Source organism: Durio zibethinus, chromosome 20 (assembly GCF_047325235.1).
Source record: "Durio zibethinus cultivar Kanyao isolate XHJ-2024 chromosome 20, ASM4732523v1, whole genome shotgun sequence".
NCBI classification, from domain to species: domain Eukaryota; kingdom Viridiplantae; phylum Streptophyta; class Magnoliopsida; order Malvales; family Malvaceae; genus Durio; species Durio zibethinus.
The window spans coordinates 6,691,502-6,718,723 of record NC_143181.1 but is presented as its reverse complement, the minus strand read 5'-3'; the positions used below and the strand labels follow the sequence as shown (position 1 = coordinate 6,718,723).

At 31.6% G+C, this 27,222-nt stretch overlaps 4 protein-coding genes and 1 non-coding gene across 5 annotated transcripts; 1 reads left to right on the top strand and 4 right to left on the bottom strand.

Moving 5' to 3' along the window:
* Positions 1-430: 430 nt before the first annotated feature.
* LOC111315690 (pathogen-related protein-like) lies at positions 431-1,837 on the bottom strand. Its single transcript, XM_022917614.2, has 4 exons — positions 1,630-1,837; positions 1,244-1,376; positions 851-1,152; positions 431-765 (listed from the first exon to the last, which is right to left on the bottom strand). Exons 1-4 carry the CDS (start codon positions 1,765-1,767, stop codon positions 622-624), a joined length of 717 nt encoding a protein of 238 aa, XP_022773349.1. The 5' UTR covers positions 1,768-1,837; the 3' UTR covers positions 431-621.
* A 9,356-nt stretch (positions 1,838-11,193) lies between these two features.
* LOC111315000 (pathogen-related protein-like) lies at positions 11,194-12,493 on the bottom strand. The gene is made up of 4 exons (XM_022916617.2): positions 12,126-12,493; positions 11,876-12,008; positions 11,483-11,784; positions 11,194-11,400 (listed from the first exon to the last, which is right to left on the bottom strand). The coding sequence occupies exons 1-4, from the start codon at positions 12,267-12,269 to the stop codon at positions 11,257-11,259; spliced, it is 723 nt and encodes a 240-aa protein (XP_022772352.1). The 5' UTR covers positions 12,270-12,493; the 3' UTR covers positions 11,194-11,256.
* Positions 12,494-14,250: 1,757 nt separating this feature from the next.
* Positions 14,251-14,339, bottom strand: LOC149513083 (small nucleolar RNA Z221/R21b). The gene has a single exon (XR_016330962.1). It is a non-coding gene; the product is annotated as a small nucleolar RNA Z221/R21b (small nucleolar RNA).
* A 1,966-nt stretch (positions 14,340-16,305) lies between these two features.
* Positions 16,306-22,583, bottom strand: LOC111315687 (organic solute transporter ostalpha protein (DUF300)). The gene is made up of 10 exons (XM_089749324.1): positions 22,402-22,583; positions 20,542-21,129; positions 20,370-20,426; positions 19,150-19,258; positions 17,891-18,075; positions 17,713-17,801; positions 17,274-17,529; positions 17,171-17,193; positions 16,627-16,700; positions 16,306-16,519 (listed from the first exon to the last, which is right to left on the bottom strand). The coding sequence occupies exons 2-10, from the start codon at positions 20,755-20,757 to the stop codon at positions 16,443-16,445; spliced, it is 1,086 nt and encodes a 361-aa protein (XP_089605450.1). The 5' UTR covers positions 20,758-21,129; positions 22,402-22,583; the 3' UTR covers positions 16,306-16,442.
* A 2,625-nt stretch (positions 22,584-25,208) lies between these two features.
* LOC111314999 (uncharacterized) lies at positions 25,209-26,543 on the top strand. The gene is made up of 3 exons (XM_022916616.2): positions 25,209-25,399; positions 25,507-25,699; positions 25,823-26,543. Exons 1-3 carry the CDS (start codon positions 25,265-25,267, stop codon positions 26,278-26,280), a joined length of 786 nt encoding a protein of 261 aa, XP_022772351.2. The 5' UTR covers positions 25,209-25,264; the 3' UTR covers positions 26,281-26,543.
* Positions 26,544-27,222: the final 679 nt, after the last annotated feature.

Below are 27,222 nucleotides of genomic sequence, written 5' to 3'. Positions count from 1 at the left end.
GATTCTGGAATATTCATGAACTAGGTAAATTAGTTCCAACTAACAAGCTTGGAGGAAGCTTGTATTTTGGTGCTGTTTCTAGTTCTGGATCATTTATGAATTAGGCTGTAGTAAATGTGTTACAACTTACAAGCTTGGCAGAAGTCTGCATTATATGTAATTCTGGGCTATTTATGATCTAAGTTTGTAGTAAAATAGATTAAACTTTACATGCTTGAAGTAGATCTGTATCATGTCAAATACGAAAATTACTGTATCGATACATTACATATGAACTTTTTTTTGTCTAATTTATATACGGTTTTATTAAAATTTTAAATCATGTTATTGTCTTTTTTGTAATTTAAAATTACTAGATCTAGCTTGGAGAAAGCTGCATTTTGGTGCGAGCCTGGAATCTCGTTTTCAATTTTTGCTTCTAGGAAACAAATTTGGTAACAAAACTCTGTAGATTTGACAAATTTGAGATGAGCATTTGAAAGTGTTTACAAATTACAATCTCAGGCAGAGGATGTTTTATTTTGCTTTAGTTTTTGTTCTATCGAATGGTTGAAGGCAAGCAGCGTGAGCTCAAAGAAGGTTTTATTTAGGTATTCAGGTTGAAGAATTTTGGCAGAAATTCTACCCTGTGTTCCTCAGGAAGGGACAGCTAGAAGCTGCCTCCAGAGCAGAACTATCCATGGGAGCACCCTTCAGCAGACCTCCAAGCAGTTCTCCACGTTCATAAAAGAACTCTACTCTTACGATTTTCATCTCTTCATCCACCTGTTTCACATTTGATCAAGTTTTAATTTCATTCACAAGCAGGAAGAAGGAAGTCAAGACTAAAAATATAGGCTAGGATAAATACCTCCATGATGGCAATTCCGTAGAACTCTACCAGATCTCCAGTCGGGGCATGTCCTTTGAAAGGACCTTCATTGTAACCCCAGTGCCTGAACTTGTAAACAATTTCCGGAGGCCCTGCATAAACCTTAAGAATCTCTAGGGCAAAGCCTCTCGGAAATGTTGTTGTGAAAGCCCTGTGAGATGATTCTGATGTTTCCTTATCCGGATCATAACACCTGAACTCCTCCGGAAGGGAAGTTTGCAACTGTGGGTTATAGCCTCCACCAAGCTTCCCTATTCCTTCCATGTTTAAAGCTCCCTTACCTGTATAAATATCGAAAACAACAGCATTATATGACAATATGAATGATTAAAACTTGTAAAATGAGCTTCCTGATTCAGTTTCTGGTATCACCATTTAAGCTAAAAACATATTTTTCTGTATCAATGGTTTTGAAATCTTCAAGGCGTTCCTTGTGGAAAATTTCCATTTCCCATGTCTTTACAAGGTTCTGCACCTTTTCTTCTAGTGAACCAGGGGGCCATACCTTCCATTAACAGATTAGCAATAACAGTTAAGATGGCAAAAATAAGATCTAACAATTCATATTACGTATATTTGCATATTTGTGTTAAATATGTATAAAACATAAAAATTAAAATTTTACAATTTATATTTTTTTTATATCGTATCATCATATCATATTTAAAATTATTAGATTTAGCAATGATTGAAAACCAAATAGAAATGACAAACAAGGCAAGCTCTACAAAAGAAGGGATCAGCAAAGAGAGAGATACCTTGGTTCTTTCTTCTTCAAAGAGCTTGTTCACAACATCGTAGTTGGGAGGAGCTCCATACCTCCATTTGGTATTCTTCTCTCCTTCACCATGCAGATAAGAACGATATTTGTCTCCCTCAACATTTGAAAGTTCCATTGCCTAAATAGTTGAAACTTGGAAGTTTATATCTTGCTTATTAGTGGTAAAGAAGAGACTTTATATAGGCACAATGTTCACCTAGGAAATATGATAAGACAGTTTCAAATGGTGATCGATTTCCTTTATTATACGGATTAGACTAATCTGCTAAGAAAGCCTCCAATATGATAACTTGTTTGTGGTGAGCAGCCAGTCAAAGTTCCATCTCCTGAATAGTTGAAACTTAGAAGTTTATTTCTTGCTTATTGGTGGTAAAGAAGAGATTTTATATAGGCACAATGTTCTCCTAAGATGACATTTGAATAATCTTCTAGTGTCAGACTACTCCATGTCTTCATTTGAACATAAGCATCAATATAGTTAATTAATTGGTGGATATGTGTTTCAACTATCCAATCAATGTCCACAAAGGTTGTCAGAAGAACAACACCGTTGTATACTGCTAAAAATTGGCAATATAATTAAGATTATATGCTAGACGTGAAAAACTTGAAAATTGGTTGATTAGTGTACAAGGAAGACTGTTGAGTATTCCAAAGGAAATGTCGATTCTTGCGAAGGAAAAGACAAGTTACTTGGAGAGAAATTCTGTATGCTATAGGCTATAGATATATTATATATATATATACAGATTATCAAATTGGTTTTGGCTACTGATTGACCTCTTTTAAATTTGGTATATTTCGATGAAAATTTGTTTGATTACTCTGAGTCACTGCAATTTATAATTCAAACTGGTCAATTAAAGGGAACAATAGGTAGAGGAGTTCCACTAGTTTCTCCCCTGAATGGTAGCTGTCTCACCAACACCTGAAATTGCCATTTCTTGGACACAAGAAAAGCATATATATATATATATATATATATTGAAAGGCAAAATTATCTGGGACATAACAATATTAGTATTCAAACAATTACCCAATTTCATGTATCAATTGGAAAACCAAATTTAAGTACTTTCTTTAGGTTTTTCTCATGACAAAAGTAGTTATAGTCAAAATCAAATTTCCCCATATCTTATCAGTGATTCATTTTGATACGTTTTGATTGACAATGACAATGACTTTTTCAATAATATTATTCAAGTTTACAATCACAATTTTGCAGTTATAAAACTTCAAAATCATTTTTTTCTTGTAAAATCATCAATCTCACCTTAATTGACAACGTTTTTTGTAAACACTAATCCAAAATTATTATGTGAAAATTAAAACATTATACATTAATTAAAGAAATATTGCATACTTGTTTCGACAATCATTATGAATTTTTGGAATCAAAATGATCTTTGAAGTGGCTACGATCTTTTTCTTCACTCTTCTTTTGTTAACAGTTTCTCAATGGGTAATTAACGTAGTGTAGAAGTGAAAAGGGAACCTTAACCTAATTAATTAAATAACCCTAAAAGCCTCTTTATCAAAAGCTTATTAGGCCAAATGTCTACACAATCATCATACCACACTAACTTAATAGATGTGCAAAACCCACATTTAAGTGATCATATTAAATTATTTAGGCTCCTATTCTTTTCTTGTATTATGACTAAATCATCAGTCAATTTTATTAAATTATTAAAATCATCAATTAATAATAGCCCACTTTATAAAAAATACTAACATTCTCCCACTTTGGCAATATTAATTTGGTTGTTTGATTTTAAGAAAACATAATTTAAAAAATAAGACTTTAAATTGATTAATTTTACTTTGATGTGGCCATAGTTTTAAAAACTAACTTAGCTTTTGGGACAACATTTTAATGATCCAGTTCAATAAAACCATCTAATACCAAATCATGACAGTCTTTATGCCCTTTATTGACATAAAACCAATAAATAGTTACAAGTATTAAAAACTTCATCGATAGTGGATCTCAATGTGGCTATGTAGCAAGAAAATAACACTTAAATATGATTTCAATATGTTATTTTCATTATTAGTTCTCTTGTGATTTCTTTAAACTTGTTGAGAAATCTCCATAGCATCCAGATATGCTTGTATGTCTTATTAATATCCTCGAGGTTACTTGTTAGTATCATTTATAAGATATACTCATATAACAAAATAGTTATACTTAAGGTAGACACCAAGTCTTAAGATTTCACAATGTATATAGCAAAATTTAATTTTTCAAATGTATGTACCAATAATAAATAACACCATAAATATTAACCAGCGATGATCATCATTTAAGCATAGAATCAAATATCATATAAATATTTCAAACGTAAGTAAAAGGTTAAATATAAAGACAAATCATGTGTGAGTATGAAATACAAATGATATACTCCTACTAATGAACTACATCAAAAGACCCCAGAATACCCATGCTCTCAACATGTTTACTCAACATGACTAAACCCCTTAGTCAAAGGATTAACAATTATATTGTCAATCTCAATGTGTTCGACAACAATTTCATCATTTTCATAAAATATCTGACTTTAAAATATTTTATCTCTAAATGTTTAAACCCATTAGTGTTCTTGTTATTCTTAGAAAATAACATGGCAGACTTATTATCATAATAAATCTTCAATGGTCTAGAGATGGAATCAATAATACAAAAACCTAAAATAAAATTTTTAAGCCATATTGCATGCGTAGCAACTCCATAGCATGCTACAAACTCAACCTATATGGTAAAAAAAGCTAAGAGTGTTTGCTTCACACTCTTCCAAAACACAACTCCTCCAACCAACATAAAAATATATCCTGAAATGGATTTCATGTCATCCTTACAACTAACAAAGTCAGAATCTACATACCTAACTATCTCAATATTATCCACCTTTCTATAGAACAACATATAGTCTTTGGTCTTTTGTAAGTACCTCATTACTTTTATAGTGGTAACCTAATGATCTATTCCAGGATTAGAAAGATATCTCTCAAGAACTCTCACTGTAAAATCAATGTCTAGCATAATGCAAACCTGTGTATACATGAGACTCCTAACTACACTAAAATATGGTATGATTCTAAACGAATCTTTGTAAGACACTGGTGAAAATGTTTCATTATAATCTATTCATTCCTTCTGAGTAAATCCTTTTGTCACTATTCTAGCTTTGAACCTCTCAATTTTTCCCTTAGAATCATTTTTGGTTTTATACACCCATTTACAACCAATAGGTTTACACCCTTTTGATAGTTCAACAAGCTCTCAGATACCATTCTGAGCCATAGAATTCATCTCATCTTTCATTGTATCCATCCATACATTAGACTGTAGACTCCTAACAACTTTACCAAAAGTGACAAGATCAACTACATTACTGATGTCATAGTCACTCTCTTCAAGATAAATTACACAATCATTAGAAATGGCAAATCTTCTTTGTTTGGTAGATTTTCTTAGTTGAATTTCAATATTATTTTTTTGAACTTGCTGTACATTAATAGAAATACAATTAATAGGATAAGGGTTTATATCCTACTGTCCTTAATCTTTTTTTTCTATGGCCACTGGCATAATATGGCACTCTGTTGTAGGCAAAAAAATAGAGACATATATAATGGATTCATTATTATTCACAACCTCTGTCATATCCTTATCAATAACATCCATCTTAAGAAACTTTACTACTTATGACTCTACAATCTTAGTTCAACAAGTAGGACAATAAAACCTATATCCCTTAAAATGGTTTGGATATCCTATGAAAAAGTAACGAGTACTTCTAGGTTCAATCTTTCTTTCAGAAGGGTTATAGATTTTAACTTTTATAAGACATCCCCAAACTCGAAAGTGATTCAAACTAGGTTTTCTACCAGTCTACAATTCAAAAAGTATTTTAGAAACAGATTAACTAGGCACTTTATTGAATATATATATATATATAAAGTAGTTTTAATAGCTTCACCTCAAAGAGATTAAGAAAAATTGATTCTACTCATCATGCTCTTCATCATATCTTTAAGGGTGCGATTCCACCTTTCGATCACAATATTTTGTTTAGAACTACCAGGCATAGTATGTTAGGCAATAATCAAACATTCTTGAAAGTATTTGACAAATGGTCCCATGTGCTATCCAGTTTCACTATGTTTGCCATAATACTCACCACCTCAGTTAGACCTAATGACTTTGATGACTTTCCCTAATTGTTTCTTTACCTCAATTTTAAAATTTTGAATTTATCAAAAACGTTGGATTTTTCATCAAGTAGATAAAGATACACATGGTGGAAATAGTCATCAATAAAAGTAAAAAATATTTGTTACCACACAAAGTAGATGTAAGAGGTCTATTAATATCAGTGTGTATAAGTTTCAAAAGGTCATAATTGTGAGTTGCCCATTTCTTCTTAGTTTTAATTAGTTTACCCCTTATGTAATCAACACAAGTGTTTAACTTTTCAAATACAATGGATGGTAAAGTAGCATCTTTTATCAATATTTGCTCTCTTTCATTAAAAATGTGACCTAACCTTTTATGCCAAAACAGGAAAAAGTTTTCTTCAATTAAAGATCTTTTAGACACTATCTTTTCAACATTATTGCAATTATATTCATTATTGAAGGTCAAACATAGTTTATATAAAATTGTCAACAAGTTTAAATTCACCAACAATATTTAAATTTAAAAATAAATCAACTTTTTCGTTTTCAATGCCAAAGTACTAACCACGTTTATCCAAAATAGAAACTAAAATCAAATTTCTCTTAAATGAAGGTACATAAAAAATATTTTTCAAAATAAGTTAAAAACTAGAATCCAAATTTAAACTTATTGTTTCTACATAAGTAATGTTTACTTCAACATTATTTTCAACTTAAGTTTGACATTTTTTTCACTTGGCTTCCGTTTACTTTTGAACCCTATAAGGTAACACAACATGAACAGTTGCACTATTATCAAGCCACTACAAATTCAGTGGGGCACTAACAAAGTAGGATTCAAAACAAACGAGTACCGGTGAATTACCTTTTATTTATTCTTTTTTTTTTCTAATTAAGCCTTATTATGGGACACTCATGTTTCATACAACTTTTTTTTTTTTAGGAAAGTACCAGATATCTTTCTTAATTATAGCTTTTGGATCTCTTACCCTTTTAGTTTGACCGTTACCATGTCTTTTATTATCCTAAACTTTTTTACGAGCATTAGGAATAGATATCCTAGGTTTTTATAATTTTTTTGATAATTGAGTTTAGAGTAGATAATAAGATGGGCATTCTCGCTCTTTTGTTTCTTGAGTTTTTCTTTTTAAAAAATATATTTTGAAATAAGATCATTAACACTCCAAACCTCATTCATAGCATTTTAGGTAATTTTGATCTGGGTGAACTCAATAGCTAATGAATTAAAGGCATGGTGAACAATAAATTTGTCGGATAGGATAATTTCGTAAGAAGTTAATTTGATTTGAATGTGGACCATTCTCATAATAAAATCTTTAACACCCCCTGCATTATCATACATCATACTCGTAAGCTCACTTATAAGGTTCATAGCCTTAAACTTAGTGGATTTTTGGTATCTATTGGTTACAATATTATAGAGATCCCTAACAATTTCGGTATTATCCAAACCATTCAAAAGATGTTCAGAAATATATCTCTTAATGTCATGCACATACAATTTGCCTTTATCCATTTGGCAAAAATTTTTTTTTATTTAGTAGTATTTTCTTTAGTAAGATCAGTAGGTTTTGAAAAATGTAAAGCTATGTCTATTTCGCTCATAACCAAAGCAAAGTTAAAATATTCATTTCATCTCTTATAATTAGACCTATGAAGTACTTCGATAATGGCTTAATTGTTATTGATAGTAAAAGTCACTGTTTAAAGCAAAAAACAATATTAGTCAATGGGCAATATCATATGTTGTATAACAATGATTCGTGATGTGCTAACAATTATTGAAAGGTCTAGGTGCATCATCATAAACTCCCCTTTGGGTAAAAAATGCAACATGCTATTAGGAACTTTTCACATAAAGCTAATATGAAAATGTCCTAGCTTTTGAAAAACTTATTCCCTTTAGGTAGATAAATTTTCTAGACCTATACACCCTCAACCATGATACTTTATATTCCAAAATAAATTACCTTACACATTAACCCTTTTTAAGTAGGTAAATGCATCAAATAATTTAATAACCATCCCATAATCTTATAATGATAAATATTCCATTAACTTCAATAAGTAAGCTACTTTAGCAATCAAGCACTTATATCAATTAATAAAAAATTATCAAATCAAAAAATTTTATTAATTACCTAAAATTTTTAGTTTGCATTCTCAACCTTAATGTATACAATGGACCATTCCAGCTTAGATACTAAACCTAGATTTATCTCATTAGGTTCTATAAACAATGTATATTACATTTAAACTTGGGTCTTAAACTTAATTTTAAAATATTTTTAATTGCAAATCAATTATGCACATAAAATTCAACTTAAGAGTACTTAAATATTAAGGCCTATGTAGGGAAAATATACCTATTGCCATTAGATTCCTAGCATACCAAAATATTTTATCATCAAATAAAATAAATAAAATCATATGCATAGTATATAATAATTACTGAACAAGGCATGAATATTAAACAATAAATATTTCATGGAAGTTAAAATTTTCAAAAAATCATAGAAAAATCAAAAATAAAATTCTAAGCATGTTAGAAAAAATAACCACCAGACGAGCCTACACGCATCATAAGTACCACTCCTTGTGCGTGGGCTTCGTTTGGCATTGTGGGTTGGCTTCTTCAACCTCTAACTAGGTTGGCCTGACTCGACTGGATTGATTTTTCTACCCATTCAGGTCAGTCAATAGTTTTTGGCCATTTTCGATGCATTTTCACGGTGTTTTCAACAAATTGAAGTGTCAAAATTTTGACTAAAGTGATTTTTTTATCAAATTCATGCAAAAATCACAAAAAAAAAGGATCAATTGACAAAAGATTTTGGATTTTACAAACCCATAAACAACCTATTTTTGTTTCTTTGTATTTGATCATCTTTCACCAACATTTTATGAAATAGACGCTTTAATACATATTTATAATATGTTAAAAACATTACCCAAGGATCAATTTCAAATTAAACACATAAAATGTTGATCTTATAAACAAAATAATAATTTTGATCAAAGCTATAACTAAAAAATTTAAACCTCGATTTCTCTCACCATATAAGGAATTAAAAAACAATCTTTATATGGTTTTAATCCTCTTTTAGAAGGGAACAAAAGCCCTAAACCAATTTTGAAAATAATTATCAGAATTCAAAAAAAATTATGGCAATAACTTATTTGTCCCAAACAAGTAATCCACCAAAAAATAAGTTAAATTAAGATGAAATTATGATCCTAATTTCACACAACTAAGCTCTGATCCCACATGTAAATACTAATCCAAGATCATTATGTGAAAATTATAACACCATACATTAATCAAAATGATTCGACATACTTGTTTAGGCAATCATTGTGAATTCTCAAAAGCAAAATAATCTCTAAAGTAGTTACGGTGCTCATCTTCACTTTTCTTTTGTTAACAGTTTCTGAATGGGTAGTTATTGTATTGCAGAAGTGAAAAGGGGACCTAAACCTAATTAATTAAAGGTCAAAATATGTCATAAATCTCTATATTCTTTGATTTTTAGGAATTTAGTCTTCTAGTATTATTTAAAAGAATTTAGTACTTGTAGTATTATTTTTTAAAGATTTCAGTTTAATCATTAACAATGCACAAGGACTAAATTCTTTAAAAAATAATATTATAGAGACTAAATTTTTTAAAAGTAATATTATAAGGACTAAATTCCTTTAAATAGTACTGTAGGGACTAAATTTCTAAAATAAAAAAATATAAGAACCTATGACATATTTTAATCTTAATTAAATAACCCTATCAGCATTCCCATCAAAGGCTTATTGGGTTAAAGGTCTATATAACCATCACAATACATTGACCCAATAGATGTGCAAAACTTACACTTAGGTGATCACATTAAATTATTTAAACTCTCATGCTTATCTCGTATTAAAACTAAATTATCAGTTGATTTTATTAAATTATTAAAACCATCAATTAAAAGTAGCACACTTACAAAAAATTCTAACAATTTCAAATCGTTTATAAATAAACATAGATTTGGATTTTTTTTTTTTGGATATTTGAAATTGTTAAAAATTAAATCATAATAACCAAAATTAAGAGTATAACATTTTTCCAACAAACCAATCGCCTGTTGACATATTTGACCTTTAGAATCTGGCCCTTTCAATCTTAATGAAGTAACCGAAATTAAAGAACATTTTTAATTGAACATAAATGCAATAGTCTCCAAGAAATGGTAATTACTGATTTAAGGATATTATTAAACGATCCCATGCTTTGTTTCTGAGATGATAACTACTGTCAGCTTCTCTGTTGGGTTGTGGACAGCTTTATCTGGTGATCATGAACTTCGGTATCCACCTAGTCCTCTTGTCATTTTGCATCATTTTCGTTTTCTTGAATTTTATGAAAGGTTCGTGACCTTGTAATTAGCAGAGATGATAACTACATTGGTTAGAAATTAAAATATGGGCAAGATACATATGCTTCAATATTTTTTTGTAATTATCTCAAAGTCTTTAGTTTAGTGGTTAAAAGCGTTTGATGAGACATCAAGAATTTGATTTTAAATCAGACCTCTCTTCTTTCCTTTACTTGTATTAGGGTTGTGCTCTCCTATTATAACCCAAAAAAATATATATTTCTTTGTAATTTCCTTTCTAATATAGCTCACAAAATTCGGCATTATTTGCAGTTACATAAGTACAAAATTCGGTTTATTCATTTTTTTTTTCTAATTTGGAGAAGGGAATTCTCACTCAAATTCAATGAAATACAATTATATCATAAGAAAAGGATAATGAGTGGTAATAATTAATTACAACTACCATATGTTTTTTTTTACTTGATTGAGATCTGCATCATTAAAAATTTAAATGTTATTTACCAATTAAAAACAATCTGAAATCTCTCTGACACTACCATGTAAAATAAAATCACTTTAAATCTAAACAGGATTCATTCCTTTTATAAGCTAAAATCAATAAGACAGGAAATATGAGGAAACAAAAGGCAAAATTGCCATGTTCTATTCATAATGTGTATATAGTTTCTGTTTTATACAATGTGATGAGAAGTAAACTTTAAATACATGATTACAAGGTAAAATAAATATTTAAACTATAGAGTTACTCTGGAAGCTCATGTAAGTTCTGATCTTTATCCGGATTTAAAATCTGGTTTTTCCTCTTATAGTTTGACTCTCCGTTCCAAAAATAATGTTCTGCTCTTTTGCTTATAGATTTACTGCTGTAATATTTGGTATTTGTAAATTTCCTTTGTCTTTTCAGGAAACTGATGATGTAGTTAATAATATTTTTAGAGAACACAGAGAATAACACAAGAATATTTTTGAAAATATCATTTTTATTCATCACAATACAGAAATATATTCATACACATCCAAGGAAGCTACCCTGTGTTCCTCAAGAATGGACAGCTCAAAGCCACCTGTTCAGTACCACTATCCAATTTAGGACCCTTCATAAGACCTCCAAGCAGCTCTCCACGGTCAAAGAAGAACTCTATTTTCAAGATTTTCATCTGTTCATCAACCTGTTTCAAAGGAGAAATATGGAATATATTTATTCACCATATAGAAGATAAAGAATAAAAAATTTTTAGGCCAAATATATACCTCAAAAATTGATATTCCGTAGATTTCTACAAGTTCCCCAGTTGGGGCATGGCCTTTGAAAGGACCCTCCATATAACCCCAGTGCCTGAACTTGTACACAATCAATGGCGGCCCTGAATAAACTTGAATAACTTCCAAAGCAAACCCTCTTGGGAATGCTGTTGTGAAGGCAACATGAGAGGAATCTGCAGTTTCTTCATCTGGGTTATAACCCCTCAAGTTCTCTGGCAAAGAGGTCTGCATAAATGAGTTATAACCTCCCCCAAGCTTTCTCTTTTCTTCTATAGTCAAAGGTTTCCTACCTAAATATTATGACAAAAAATCAGTACTTTTTTCTTTGAACAATGATAAGATAAACCTGAGATGAAAAATTGGGAAAAGAAATGGTGATACCGTTTACGGTGACAGTATAATTCTCTAGAATAACCGATTTATAGTCATGGGAGGATATTTTATTGAACATTTCCATTTCCCATGTCTTGACAAGGTTCTGGACCTTTTCTTCGAGTGATCCAGGGGGCCATATCTGTCATCAACAAAATGAAAAATCAGACTGCAATAATGACACATTGAATACATAACTGATATATATATATATATATTATATACAATTAATCATGCATATTATGGAGGAAAAAGAAACCTTAGTTCTGCCTTCTTCAAAGAGCTTGTTAACAACATCATAGTTAGGAGGGGCACCCAACTTCCACTTGGTGTTCTTTTCACCCTCTCCATGTAAGTAAGAACGGTACTTGTCTTCCTGATCATCAGTGACTGAAGAAGCCATTTTCTCAAGTACTATGGCAAACAAGGGATCTTATATAGGCAAAAATTGTTGTCACCAGGCAGTAGATCAATATGTGAATATAAGAGTATTCAGATTCAAATTCAAGTAGCAATTGATAACCAGTGTGGACAACAAGACAGGATTAATTATTAATATAAGAAGACAGTTTCAAATGGTAGTTGATTTTCAGTTTATTATACGGACTAGGCTTATCTGCTGTGGATGAGCACGCAACGTCCACCAGGAAAACTTGTTTGTGGTGAGCAACCAGTCAAAGTTGCTAGTGGAAATCCTCGTGGCCTTGGCCGTGGCCCAAGGCGGTTTTCCATTGTTTTTTATTACGCCAACCTCGTGAAAAAGTTGAAAATAATTAGTCAAATTTTTTGGATGACTTTGGATTTAAGAAAATAATATAGCTCCCTTTCAATTTGAAAAGTATAGCTGAACTCGTGCATCGGATAATTATTAGTGGTTGATTTACCTTGCGAAACTGAAGGGAATGAATGAAATGTAATCGCAAATTAACGATTCAATTACAAATTAACTGGAGGTAATGAACCTGGTATAACTATTTGTATGAGCCATGTACAGTTCTGACAAAATGATCAAAGAGTAGATTTAATAATTTTAAACAGAAGATGAAAATATAATAAAAAATAATTAAAATAATATAAAAATAATATGATCTAATATTTTAAGAAAATTATATATAAATTTAATAAGAAATCAAAAAATATGTTTTATATTTACATATAAACATAATTATAATATAATAATTTTTATATTTTATAAGTATTTAGCACAAAATAAATAAGATACCAATATACAGAAAGTCAGATCTGCTTGAAGGAATAGCCCCTGGGATAACATGTTAATAATTTAATAGCGAATTCAAATGAACCACGGCAAGATCTCTAGTTCAAGAGTTTTAGTTAAAACCAAACTCCTCATACAATGAACTCCTCGCGAGAAGGAAAAGAAAAGATTTGGCCGTATTCCACTATCCAAGCAGTTTTTTAATTGCGAGGAAAGTATCCAGCATTTTTACAAGAAACATGTTTCAGAATTTTTTTTTCCTTTTGCTTTTGAATTTGATGCTTAAGGATTTTCTTCAACTACACAGTCTAACCCACTGCATCTCACAAATCTCATCATCACGTCCATTTTCAAGGCAGTTGAACGAAGAAATGCTTGATAAGATTAAACAAAGCTTTTTATTTTGTTTTGATAGAACCGTTCCTTCGTCTACCATGACAGGAGACCCGAAGTAGCTAGTTGTTTGACAAAAGAACTGCTATTAAACTCAAGGAAATTTTTGCAGGTGTTCAACAAGAAAACCCACTCTTAGATTTGGGTAAAAAAAGCTTAAATTTACAAAATTGTGCTTAATTTATCGTTTAAAAGCAGTCCATAATTTTTACTGATTTAACTGTTGTTTGAAAGCAGTCTGTTTTTACTCTGTAGAAACAGATTCAAAGCTTATGAATCAAAAGTTATTGATTAATTCCTGTATTAATTTTCTTAAATTCAAGTCATACGCTTAACATTAAACCACTGAAACATCCAACATTTCATCCTGTTCACTTGATCTCCCAACACTTCTAGATTGGGGATCCAGTGTCTTTACCATTTCTTTTGAGTGGCATTTCAAGTCAACCAACAGTTATCTGATAGCCTGGTACTGGTAGAATTTTCCAAGAACAAGATTTAAATCAAACCCAAAATATATCTTTAAAAAAAATGTAGAAAAAATATAAAAGAGAGGAACCATCAGAAACCAAAAGTTATCCCCAGAAGCTGAAAGCTGTACGGTCCGCATCATGGTTCAATCTTCTCGTTAAAGAAGATCACATCACTTGGTTCCCTTTATTATTTTTTTTTCTTCAATGTTTTCAATTGAAAAACTAAAGGGGAAAAAAGGGTTTAGCGAAGATGAATCGAATAGTGGAAAAACAATTAGTATTTTTTTTAAGAAAGAAAAGAGCTCAGAAAAAACATGGGTAGAGAGAAATTATCAGCACATTAGAATCAGCGTGGTGCATGACTTTCTCTAATTCCTCATCATTGCCCAAAATTAAAAATACCTTTAAAATCTACATTATAGCTCTTAAAAACTTTAAAGCAACCATGGTCGAAGACGAGAAAAAGATTATAAGAAACAAAGATGGTGGCTGCAACGATGGCGGACGAACATGCTAACTGGGTTTGACATTTATAGAGGGAAGAAGCTATAAACCCTAATCCCACCACCCTTTTCACTTTTTTTCCAGTCATAACAATTTTACCCTGCACGTCCTCTCTATGCCCTTTTGTTTTGGACTTTGCTTTTGGTATGCTCGTGGATTCAAGCCTTAAGGCCTTATCTCAAGGGTTTGGTCCGGCTCATTATTTTTTGTTAAAAAAACTGGGACTGCTCTTCCAATTGTAAATTGCAGTAACAGAAAACTCGGGACTTTGGTTCATAAAATATTTTTTTTAGAGTAGCATTCAATAAATTTAAATTTTAAAATTTATTATTATAATTTTTTTATTTTTTTCTTCTATCTTTAATTTATAATTTCCTTTTGTTTTGATAGGATAATTATTACTCTTCAAATTTTGTTACCGTTTATTATTATATTTTTATCATATAAATGAAGAACAGTAAAAAATGTCTACAATCTGAAGATGAATAGATTATTTGACAGAGTAGTATTTTTAAAAAAAAAAACATTTTATATTTATTTGACCATCATATAGTAGAAGAACAAATGCTCATTTTGGTACAAAAAAGATTCCATTACAGTTATATGGTATCCATCTGCTTGGATATTCTTGCAACCGAACTTTAGATAATATTAATTATGTATCTTACCATTATTCATAGACATTATTAACTCAAAATGATTTTGCTTTTTGACAAAAAAAAATTATTGAAAAGCAAAATGTAAAACAAAATGATCAGAAAACCAAAAACAAATAGCAAATAACCAAAAGTAAAAAATAAAAGCATCTATCAAATGGAACCCCAATAAGCTACTAGTAGTGATCTTGCTTCTTAACTTCTTTTACTTGTAATAACTAAAATAAATTATTATTATTATTATTACTATTATTATGTGTGAACTCGATGGAGAATGCCAAAAAAGTACAAAAAAGTAAATTTCAATGTATAATCCCCCCCCAAAAAAAAAAGGCACTAGAAATCTTGCTTTTATAATGGAGTGAATATATCATCATAATTTACACCTGTTCAGAAAAGTGAGTTCTATACATTCACCAAACTGCAGCAAAATTTTGCAGTTTAGTCAGGATCTTACTCTATATATTTCCGATGTTAGAAAGTATCGAGGTCATGCCCTCCCAAGTTCTTAACCCAAGAAACAGGTAGCATTTTAAGAAGAGCAAGTGGGAAAAAAAAATCTAAGATTCAAATTTGCATACACATGCCGGGTATCTTTGACATTGTCCAGAAAGAAACCATGATGAAACAAATACCTTTTGATAACTCCCATGGCGATAAACAGCTGCAAATATTATCTGGCAGTTCGTTTCCCGGATGCCGCAGCTTTAGGATGGACATGATTTTTCTTCCCATTGGCCAGACCACCGTCACTAGCACTGCCTTCAACAAGATTATCACGAGCTTCAGAAAATTCTCTGTTCCATGAATTTAAGGGTATAAGATAACTGTCATCCTTAGAGCTCCTCCTTCGCTCCTCCTTGTGGCGTTTCACGTTTTCAGATATCTGATGGAAGGTCTCATTTATTTTAGCAATTCCCCTTTCAACTGGTTCAACAACATGTGAAACTGTATACTTCATGTCATCAACAATCTAGAGATATGATAGAAGGTTCACAAAGTCAGAACAGATATAAATAAGTAAAATTCTTCATTTTTTGGGAAAAAAGCACTTAAGAATCCACCAATTTCAGAAGGAAACAAAATGATAAATAACAAGTAAAGAAGAAAACCAGGAAGATAGAAAAGGTATCCAGCCAGAAACGCAGAGAGATAGTCTTACAATTTCACCACTTCCCAAGACCACATCACGAACACTCTGGGGAAAGTTTAAACGCTTCTCTCTCTCATAATGGCGACCCAAGCGCATCCTAGTAGATCTTTCACAGTCTCGGACCTCCTCAGGATCTGGTGGTGTTCCCAGAGAAGCATAGTCAGTCATAACAGCTACATTACGAACACATCTTTCTCCACGCTTGTAAGATACCGCTGGGAAGACATAAAGATGCACAACAGCAGCAACACCCATCTATTTCACAAAAATTACTTTAGACCTCCCACAAGAGTATCACTTTAAACTTTGAAAATACATTATAATATTGGCATAAGAAACAAGAAGAGTTTAGCACCACACACAAATATAACCATACACTGTCAGGAAAACTTTAGAACATAGATCATCCATGATGTGTAGACTTATCAGAAACACCCTGCCTCAAATATTATCTAAATGCTAAAGATACAATGTTAATACAAGCATTTCCAATCTATATTGCCCAGAAAAGGAGTATCAGACATGGGAATCCAACTCTGCGTCTTCAATCATTTCTAGGCTTTCTCTTATATTTTGAGGTTCAAAAGACCCTATCACCATGCCTACTTTGATGTGTTAGATATGTGTCCAACAAGAGTTGGAGCAACAAAGTTTGAGCACAGGTTTCAGTCTGGAGAACACAGTTTATGCAAAAACACTGGAGGTAGGATAGGTTAAATAACAACCTACAAGGAGCCAAAAATTGAATGAAACCAAGGGGGGAAATATCATAACGTACAATATAACCCTATACCCTAAACCTTAAACATTCAGTCAGAAACACATAATATTACATATTGTCTTCTGTAGACCAACAGCAGCAAACCTTTCAAAAATCATTGCTTACTTTACAAACTAGACTAGTACACTTTCAGTACACCAATCTCTTGCTGAAAGAAAGAAAGAAAGAAAGAATTTTCTAAAATCTTGCAGCCAACTATCAATATAGATATATAGTTTAATAACATACCTCAATACAGATAATATAGTCTTGTATTCGTGTTTTCAATTCCTGAGCCAATGACCCCTTAAAAGCTCCCATAGAGAAAAGAAATGCAATGGCAACACCTTGCCACCAAGTCAGGAATACAATTGACTTGAACGTCAGAAACTTGGCCAGTGGTCTAATTGGTTCCAGCTTCTCCTTAATAACAGCATAAAACTGTACAAGACAATATAGGGCCCAGGTCTGACTGAAATTAAGAACAACAGCCAAGTATGGGTAGCTGCCAGAAAATCAGAGTGCTTAAGGTCAGAATGTGATGATAGATACCCCAAAAAAATAAAAAATAAAAAATAAAAACTTAAAATGATATGAACTTAAAATCCATAGCCGCCCATGATAAGTCAGTAATATATGTGCAATCAAGTTTTCAGATCCTGAAAATGTGGAAGCATATATATCTCACCCGTATCTCCATTCAAACTTTCCTTCTCCGTAAACTCCAAAGGATTCCAGAATCATTGCCAGCAGTGCGCATATCATCTTCAATATCATCTGAAAGAAAGATTCTTTGGTAAGCACCTGAAGGCTGTAAAATTTCAAAAGCAGCAATGAAAATGTTTTCCAGACATATAAACACATACATACTGAACAATTCCGATCTTTACAGCATGATAGAATTTGGGACCAAGATACCAATCCTTTAGGAAGCAATTTAAAGGAAAAGGATGTTCAACAACTCCATACGAATATGCATCTTCTAAAAGAGGGGTGCTGGCAGTGATTAGTGTCTGACCTTCCATGAATTCAATTGTACGCTCCTCCCCACCTACAGACACCATTTTTCAGGTCAAATTAAAATTAGGGGAAAATAAACACTAACGCATAGTTTTGTGTTCTGAAAATGGTATTGGTAGACAAGTAAATGGAAGCACACGGTGGTGGATGCAACATTCAAGAACCTTGTTACCATGACACCCCAAAGGCGATCACTTAAGACTCCATGTTGGAGGTTGAAACACCTATTTATCACCCTATTATGCAAGGCCAAGGAAGGACTACAAGCAGTCTATATGTCTAGGCATACATCTAGGCTAGTGTCAATCACAAAAAGAATTCTCTATATGAGACTATAATTCAGACATAATGAAATATTTGTCAGGTCACTACCAACTAAAGTTCTTAGCAAAGTAAAGGTCAGAAACACATATTATTACTTATAAAATGAAATTGCCAAACCACCTATTTTCAACTAATTTGTATTTTAAACAGATAACTTTTCTGGGAAATAGTTTTCCATTGAGCAGCAATGTAAATGACTTACCAGATGAGCTACAGCAATAAATACTATCGGAGTAGAGTAAAAGATTTCTCACTAACAAATAAAACAAATGCTAAACCTCAAACAGCCTACATAAGCATGCAACAGCTTCAAATAATCATGAGAAGTCCCTGAATCAGTTAGTTAAACCCAAAAAAAAAAGGCTTTTAGGATTTCCAAATCTGACTTGTAATGAAAGCCCTTTAAATGCAGTTGCCATCTAATTCAAAGGTTTGCAAGGGGCAGAGGCTATCTGCTTTCACTAAAAGTGCATCTCACTGGACATTCAATTGAAAAATGACTTAAAGACATATGCGCCCATCAAGCACATATTAACTCTTCATATATGTATTTCTTATAGATTTCTTAAGCACAGTTTATTGATACCAAAAAAAAGAGAGAAAAATAAAGACAAACAAAAAAGGACAAAGCACACAGACCTACTCAAAAAGGAAAAAACAAATGAGAAATTGAAGATCTGAAAGGTACTTTATGAGAAGTAATCTATTCTACAAACCACATTCAAGACAACAACTATTAGCTTATCAATGCACAATGAAACATTCAGTCTTCTACACATACCTAAACAAGCTATCAAATATCTCTCAAAGCAATACAATGCAAAAGCCTCATAACAGTCCCGAATTACTTCACAATTGAAAGCGGCATCAGAGTCCAACAGTGATAAAAACTGCATCAAAAAAATTTTAGAAATCCAAAATACACAGTTAGTCCATAAAAAGTTACATATACCTGCAACCATTGCTACAATTTTTTTTTTCCTTTTGTAAAATATCCCTACAGAATCAGATGCCAAGATACTGATGTTTTATAAAATAGCATATAATAAGATCAAGAAGTGCTCTACTTGAATGGACAAACTTTTAAAGCTAATAAAGCAAGTTGTAAAGGTAGAATTGTAAAAAAAAATAATAATTAAAGCAAAAAATTAGTAGATAAATGGGAAAAGAGCATCTGGCCTGCCGCAATGTTTTAAACTACAATGAGGATCAACTGTCTCAAAGATAGAGGATCCTCCATTCTTAGGAGGCTGTGAGAATCATCCATTAGTCAGTTTACTATAGTCAGTTTACTCAGTTATGATATCCAATTCCCCGCCACCCTGCACCCTCCCAATGACTAAGCAGACAAGACAATACTCCAAGGAAAATAGTGCAAAGCTTCATGAAAACCACATCATATACTGACAATGTGCCCCCAAAAGATAATAAAAATTCAAATATAAATCCAAAAAAAAAAGGTATTAGAAAAGATGAATTTGTTCAAGTAGGGATGATAAGCACATCAAGCAAAAAACTTTAACTGAGTATTTGGATAACAATCATGCTTCTCATAATTTGTTTACCATATCTTCAACATGGCCAAGTATTAATTATATGGTAAATAAGTAAATTCTGCTTCAATCTGAGATTAGGCAATGACACCATCCACCTACGGTGCTGTGATAGCACATGAAATTAACCTAGTTAAGTTAAACTGAATTACTTGATGCCAAAACATCTCATTAACACATCACCATCACCCAGCAAAGCATGATGTTTATCTCAAGTTCCTACTGTCACCAAAACATATGACTGATGAAATGACAGAAAGACTTTCTCAAATCCCTAAAATATGTTATTCAAACCTAACCGTGCAAAGCTTGCAAGCAAAACCATTGCAAATGCAGTTAAACACACATTTCCATTACTAATAGTAAACCATTAAAAATATGAATAAGCGAAGCCAAAAAGGGGCAGAGATGAGGTAAGAGAATAAATAAATAGTTAATACACTCATACCGATTCCAGGGCATAAACGGGAACCATCAGAATGAGTCCTATCAAAAACTTCTGCTCCTGAAGTTAAATAGCAAAGGCACATCTATTAAAACATAGAACATAATAATAATGTGCAACATAAAATAAAAAATAAAAAAAAAATCCAAAAACGGATAGGAAGATGATAAAATACCTCTGGTTGATTGTAAGAAGCTAAATGCTCAAAGATAAGGTACATAGAGAGGACAAGAGCAACAAACACAAATATGCTTGCACTGAAGACAGACCAGCTGAATTCTACAGCTTTCTGTGCGCCCAGGTATGGCAACAATATTTTCTCTGATCTGCTTGATGATTCGACTAGGGTGAGAAGGAAAAGTGAAGAATAGAAGACACCTCGCCATCCCATGGAGCAGTAGTAGGCAAGAATCTTATTCAACAGTCCAAGAAACCAATGCGTGCTGATCAAAATCTTAAGTTGCAGAAGAATCTATAAGGCAAGATATACATTTACCAAGCTTTGTTCTTCAGTTGCTCAATATATGTTTTCCTTCTGCAAATTGTAAGAATACCACTGCTGTCAAACTACCACTTTTGCAAAGAACAATTGCCCTTCTTTTGTTGCCACAAGATTGCCCCAGAATGAGCACACAAAAATTACCACATTACAATGCGATTATCCTTTCTCAGCTCATTTCCACTATACAGTCCTAACATGAAAATTGATTGCTTGCCTAAAAAAGGAAAAGAAAGAAGCCTAGGGGACCACGACTGAAATTATCTGTAAGGAGCATAGATACCATAAATCAACAATAAATACCAGAAGAAGTAATATTACATTGATAATAAACAAAAAACTAAAAAGACAAAAAAGAAGAGAAAATTGGCATAGAGGATTGAAAGGAAGCAATGCATGAATTCAGTTCTAAAGCTCCATTAATACAAAGAAAAAGCATTGGAGTTTGAGTATTTAACAAAACTACCAATGGATGTGTAATAAATTACAAATTTAGACGCTAAAAATAAGCTCAGTAAACTTACAAGAAGCACTGATTGATGGCAACATTCCAGGCTTAGAATAAGTACCTTACAGCCCATCTTAATTTAAAAAAAAAAAAAATCAACTGAATGGGTGTTAAAGAAACACAAATAGCTTGAGCTCAGGACTTACATTATAAGTATAATCTGCCCACCTTCAATTACTATAAAATGAAGCTAAAAATGAAACCAGTGGTTATTCCAATACAGATATCCAAAATGACAAACTTACGAACTCTTTCCATATGCACTTATCATTTATGTGTTCACTCATCTTCCCATCTTCTTAGTAATCCAAAGGTTATAACATTATCAACTAGAACATCTAAAGCCTACACTATATGTTCATTAGCAATAAATATTAAACATATAACCAGCCCGAACAAAACAAAGCCCCTAACCGCTCTCCCTAAGAAACACAGATATGACAAGGACAAGGTGAACGCAAAAATAAAATTCATTTATTGGTCCCAAACCGATATAAAGGGATTAAATAGAACTACATCTACAGGTCCATTGCTTAGCTAGAAAGGTTCCTCCACTATGAGACAAGCGTTTGTTTTATAAATGTCCCTAATTTATCAGTTTTCAACAAAAATGCCGAATGTACAATTGAAGCTATCAAATTTGCAGTAATTACTAAAATTAAAAAATTTCAGACATCCAAATAAAGTAAACAACTATACTTGACTCACATTTTGCTAAAAACATACGATCACTTAAAACCGCGTTTTCCTGGGTTTTCCCAGCAACCAATCAAGAAAACTACTTAGCCCTAATTGCAATCGAAAAAAAAGCAGTTAATAATTGACTGAATTAAACAAAGGCGAAGGAAAACAAGCCGCAATACTCAAAGAAAAGCTAGAGTATCGATAACCTGAAGAAAAATAAAACCCTAATGTTACTAAAGCTACTCTAAAGGAGATAAAATTAAAATTAAGAAAAACCATAAATATTGCAGAAAATGAGGGAAATTTTATAATAATAAAAAAAAGAAACTAGTTTAGGTCCAAACCTGTTGTCACAATGTTCCCGAAGAAAATCAGAGAATTGTAATTTGTTTTTCAATTCAAAGAAAAAATAACCCGAGAAATTTTTTCAAATGAATGAAAAAAACCATAGCTTTTTGGGAGGATGGGGCTGGGTTTCTGTTTGGATGAAAAGAAAACGAAACAAAACCGACATTTTGCTTAAGGCAGTTGGCAAATTTTTTGTTTTCTTTATAAAGCTAAAAAGAAAATGTCACGGCAAGGTCTATTTAATTTTAAATTTAAATTTAATCAGAGGAAGAACTTCAGCCGTTGATTTCTAACAGGTGACTTGATGATTGGAACTTCCGACTGAGGTGCAAGGTCCAAGGGAGGCTGTGGTGGTGGCATTCGTAACAGGCCGTCGTGTGAGAGAATGGACCGTGAAACCGGGATTATAGAAGATTACGTTTTAACCACGGAGGCATCTAACTTGGCAGAGAAAAAGAGAAGAGTAGTAGAGATGGATGCCACGTCAGCAGTAGAATGGTAGTTCATTGACCAAAAGTTTGACTGAGAGTCCCCAACTGCTTGTTGGGAGATGTAACGGCTGTTTGTTTCGCGTCAGCGGTAGAATGGTAGTTCACTTTTCGAAAGTCATTTTCCGCCTCGCTTGCTAAATCAGCTCAGCTAACTAGGAAATCCACCACCCTCGATATTACGCTGCTATCATGGCCACCATTGAGGAGTTTGAGTTCGGAGATGTTGCCCAAGAACATGCCAATTCCTCAGCCTGGGCCTAGCCCAATTACAAAAGATCTGCGCCCCCCTCCAATATTTTCAACTTTGGGACGTTAACTAAAGGCGTGCGTACCCCCATGTGGGCCTGCAAGGCGTACATCTGACGCCCATGTACTTTCAATTGTCCATGCTCCTTGCTTTTGCGAGGAAATAACAGAAATCAAGGTAATGATTGGTTTTAAAAAATAAAATTATTTTTTATTTTTATTTTTAAAAAAATAAAAAAATATGAGCGAAAATATATTTAATATTAAAAAATGAAAATAAATTTTTAAAAAATAAAAATAAAAATTATTTTTAAAAAATGAAAATAAAAACAAAAAACATTTTATCAAACCAAACAACTTTTTTTTTTTTTAAATTGAGTTACTTAATCAAATTAAACTAACTATATATACATATATATATGTATATAATATGCTTTCTCATTGATTTAAAATGTGTGCCACAAATTAAAATTTGACATGTTATTTTAAATTAAATAACAAAGTTTGTCAACAAAATTTTCTCACCTAGAAAATTAACTTTCCTTTTTTTTTTTTCAATTCAATGTTTACTACTTTTTTAGGTTTAAAAATGATTATAACAAAAATTCATTTTCTATACGTCCTCAATGAAAATTTTAATTTACATAACTGAGACTGAAATATGTTTTTTTATTATTATATTAGTTATTATTTTTAATTTTATTATATATATAAATATGAATATAAATATAAATTATATAAAGGAATGTTTGAAAAAAAAAATTCTTTGGCTTCAATATAGAGAGTAGAGATTAATACTGCTGATTAAAACCTTTCATTATCATTTGTATGCGTAGGAATCACCTATAAACTATAAAAGTCATATTTATGAATATAAATTGAATTTGTTTTAAAAAGTAATAGAAAAAATATAATGGAAAATAGCCTAAACTTTGGAAAAAGCATGCATTTCTTCTAAAATATATATAGGAATAGATATCATTTGTTAATTTATGTCCAGATCATTACTTGTTTTTTGGGCTTAGAAATTTTTATTGGAAAGGTTTATTATTGAGCTCTTATTAATATATTTATAAACATAGGCATAAAGTTTTCATAAATCGATTCCTCTTGAACAATCTTTATATCATAAATTATAGTATATATTTTGGAAGTTAGTAAATAAAAAAAATTATCAAATCAATTTAAATTGAATATGTGCATCTATTAATTTTGGGATATCAGATTTCATAACTATTTTCTATTCTAAACGTAAACTATTTTTTATTTTTATTTTAAATTGATTATTTGAATGATTTTATTTTTATTTATAAGTATTAACGGTCTATCGAATGTTAAAAAATAAAAAATTTAAGTTTAGCATAATAATTACAACATGCTACATCCTATCTGGTACAGGTAAGTTTTTTCAAAATAAAATGCTTGGGTCTATCTATTTTCACTGATTATATTATATTATTTGATATAATTAAATTTAGCCATTTATTCATCTTAATTCAATTATAATATTATTTTTTATTTATTTTCATTTTATAATAATTATTCAAAAAATAAAAAATAAATAGTAAATGCACCAATAAAAAGAAAAACTTAATTGACAAGTTATGAATTTTAAAAGAATAAATAAAAGCAATACATGATTATTTGTGTCACTGTTAACAAAAATAAATTTAACAGTATTGGGCTAAGTCTGAAGACTTTTAATTTTGGCCTATTTGCAAATTGGGGTCTCTAAACTGAGACTTTGGAACGGTGGGGAGAAGCTTCATTATAATTACGTTGAATTGAATGAATTAATGATGTGAGGGGGAGAGCTGAAGAACGGACAAAAAAAAAAAATCATTGAGCTGCAACGTGGAAATTGGGAGAGATGGTGAGAGAATGTGAAAAATGATGACATATGGTATGGATTATGTTCAATAGCATGGAAATAGAGAAATGTCTTGGATATGTATTAATGATGACAAATGACGACATTTACTTGAACCCTTTTTTTTCTTTTTAATTTTAGCGATATCAGAACTGTTAAGTGAGGTTTTCCAAGATATAAAAGAACCGCGTTCCAAAGACTTTTGTGATAGGAAGTTGAGTTGACGATTTGGAGACTTGGTGAAAGACAAAAATGGGAAGCCTAGGCGAGGAAGAGTTGGTTCAAATGGTGAGAGATTTCATTGAATCAGAAACGCCCACTTCCATTTCAGTACTGAAATTGAAAACTACAACACCGCTTTCTCTCAATCATCAACCTGTTTTGCAGGTTAATTTCTTCTATGGTTTTCAAGTCCATAACATATATCAAACTGTTGTTTTTATTCGGTTTTTTATTCTTGTGAATTCTCCTGATTCCTTAAATTTTTTTTCCAGGAGGTTCTAGGAAAACACACGGATGAGGAGGTCGGGATACATGAAAAGATATTAATGTATTTAAAAGATATGGGAACTGCTGGGCATCAGACGAACAATCTGAAGAAGTTGGTAGTAATGAAACTGAGAAACGATGGTTATGAAGCTTCTCTTTGCAAAACTTCATGGGTCTGCAATTCTAGCCATCACAAAGGTCTCTCTCTTATTCTTAAACAGTTAAATTGATCAGATGAAAAAACAAAAAATTTCTTTCATTAATCCCTCATGAATATATACATATTTAATATTTGGTTTTTTTTTTTTTTGCGTTCCGAAGTTTTCCAATGTCCAGGTGGGTACGAGTATATTGATGTAATGGTGGTGGAAAATAGTAGACCCAAAAGGGTAATAGTGGATATGGAATTCAGGTCTCAGTTTGAATTAGCAAGGCCAACAGTGACCTACAGAGATATGATAAACGGTCTGCCATTGATCTTTGTTGGTACTGAAGAGAAGCTTAACAGGATCATCCCTTTACTTTGCTCAGCTGCTAAAAGGTCACTCAAAGAGAATGGTCTCCATGTTCCTCCCTGGAGAAAACCTTCTTATATGCAGTCCAAATGGCTCTCCAAAAACTGCAAAAAAGTTTCGGTCTCACCACAAGACATTGACTTGCTTGAGGATCATCATCATCGTCATCATCATCATAAAACTGAAGAAAAAAGCAGTACTGCTGCTACATGCTTTCCTTCCATCTTCAGTAGAAGTCAACTCCAATTTTGCTTGAAGCCCTAGAGACAATAGAATATATATATATACACTTGCTTCTGCCTTGTTTACCTTTTTGCGCTTTTCCTTTCTTCGCAGATCAACCTGTTTTTGTTCACAGGGTATCAATATTTTATCCTCCAAAATGGGAATTTTATTTTATTTTTTTTGTTTTTCTTTTAGTTGGAGCTCCAAAATGGGTTTGTTTTGTAGTACTTGGGCAGACTAAAATTTTGATCTTGTAAATGTAGTCTTTTTCTTGTTTATAATTTTATCCACATTTCCCCTTACTATTGGCTTTGAGTCAGCTGACTGTAATATCAAAGTTGGCTGATGAGTAGTTGTTATTTACTTAAAATCAAAAGTTTTAAATGTTTAGAAAATTTCAGGTTTGAATGTCATCACCTACTCTTTTTTTTAGAAGAAAAGAGGAGGAAAGTGAGAAATCATTCTCAGAAACTGTAGTTTATTTTACATTGTTTTTCCTTTTTGTTTTCTAGCTATGATCATTCGGTCAAATACTTTTAACTTTAATGCATACATTTTTCTTCTTTGCCTTACCCAACCTGGAAGTAAAGTAATCCCAATTGGATATAATTAAAAAATGATAAATTCATCAAATGATAAAAAAGTACAGATTGGAATTTTTTTTTTTAAATTCAACGCGGTTTTAACAAGAAATACACATTTATATATTATTGAAGAAATATACTTATTATTACTAAATCAACTATTCAGATTGTTTTTTAACAAATTACAAATTGCCTTGATTTTTTTATTGAATTATTCTTTTCACTCCTTGCTTCACGCCACAAGCATTAGTACTATCATATATTTACTCAATATCTCAGTCTATGGCCTTAATTTAATTATATTTTGAGTAGTTAAAAGAAAAATACAAAATTGATGACGATGAAGTCGAGGAATGAAAAAGCATTATTATAATTTCAAATATAATTATAACATTAC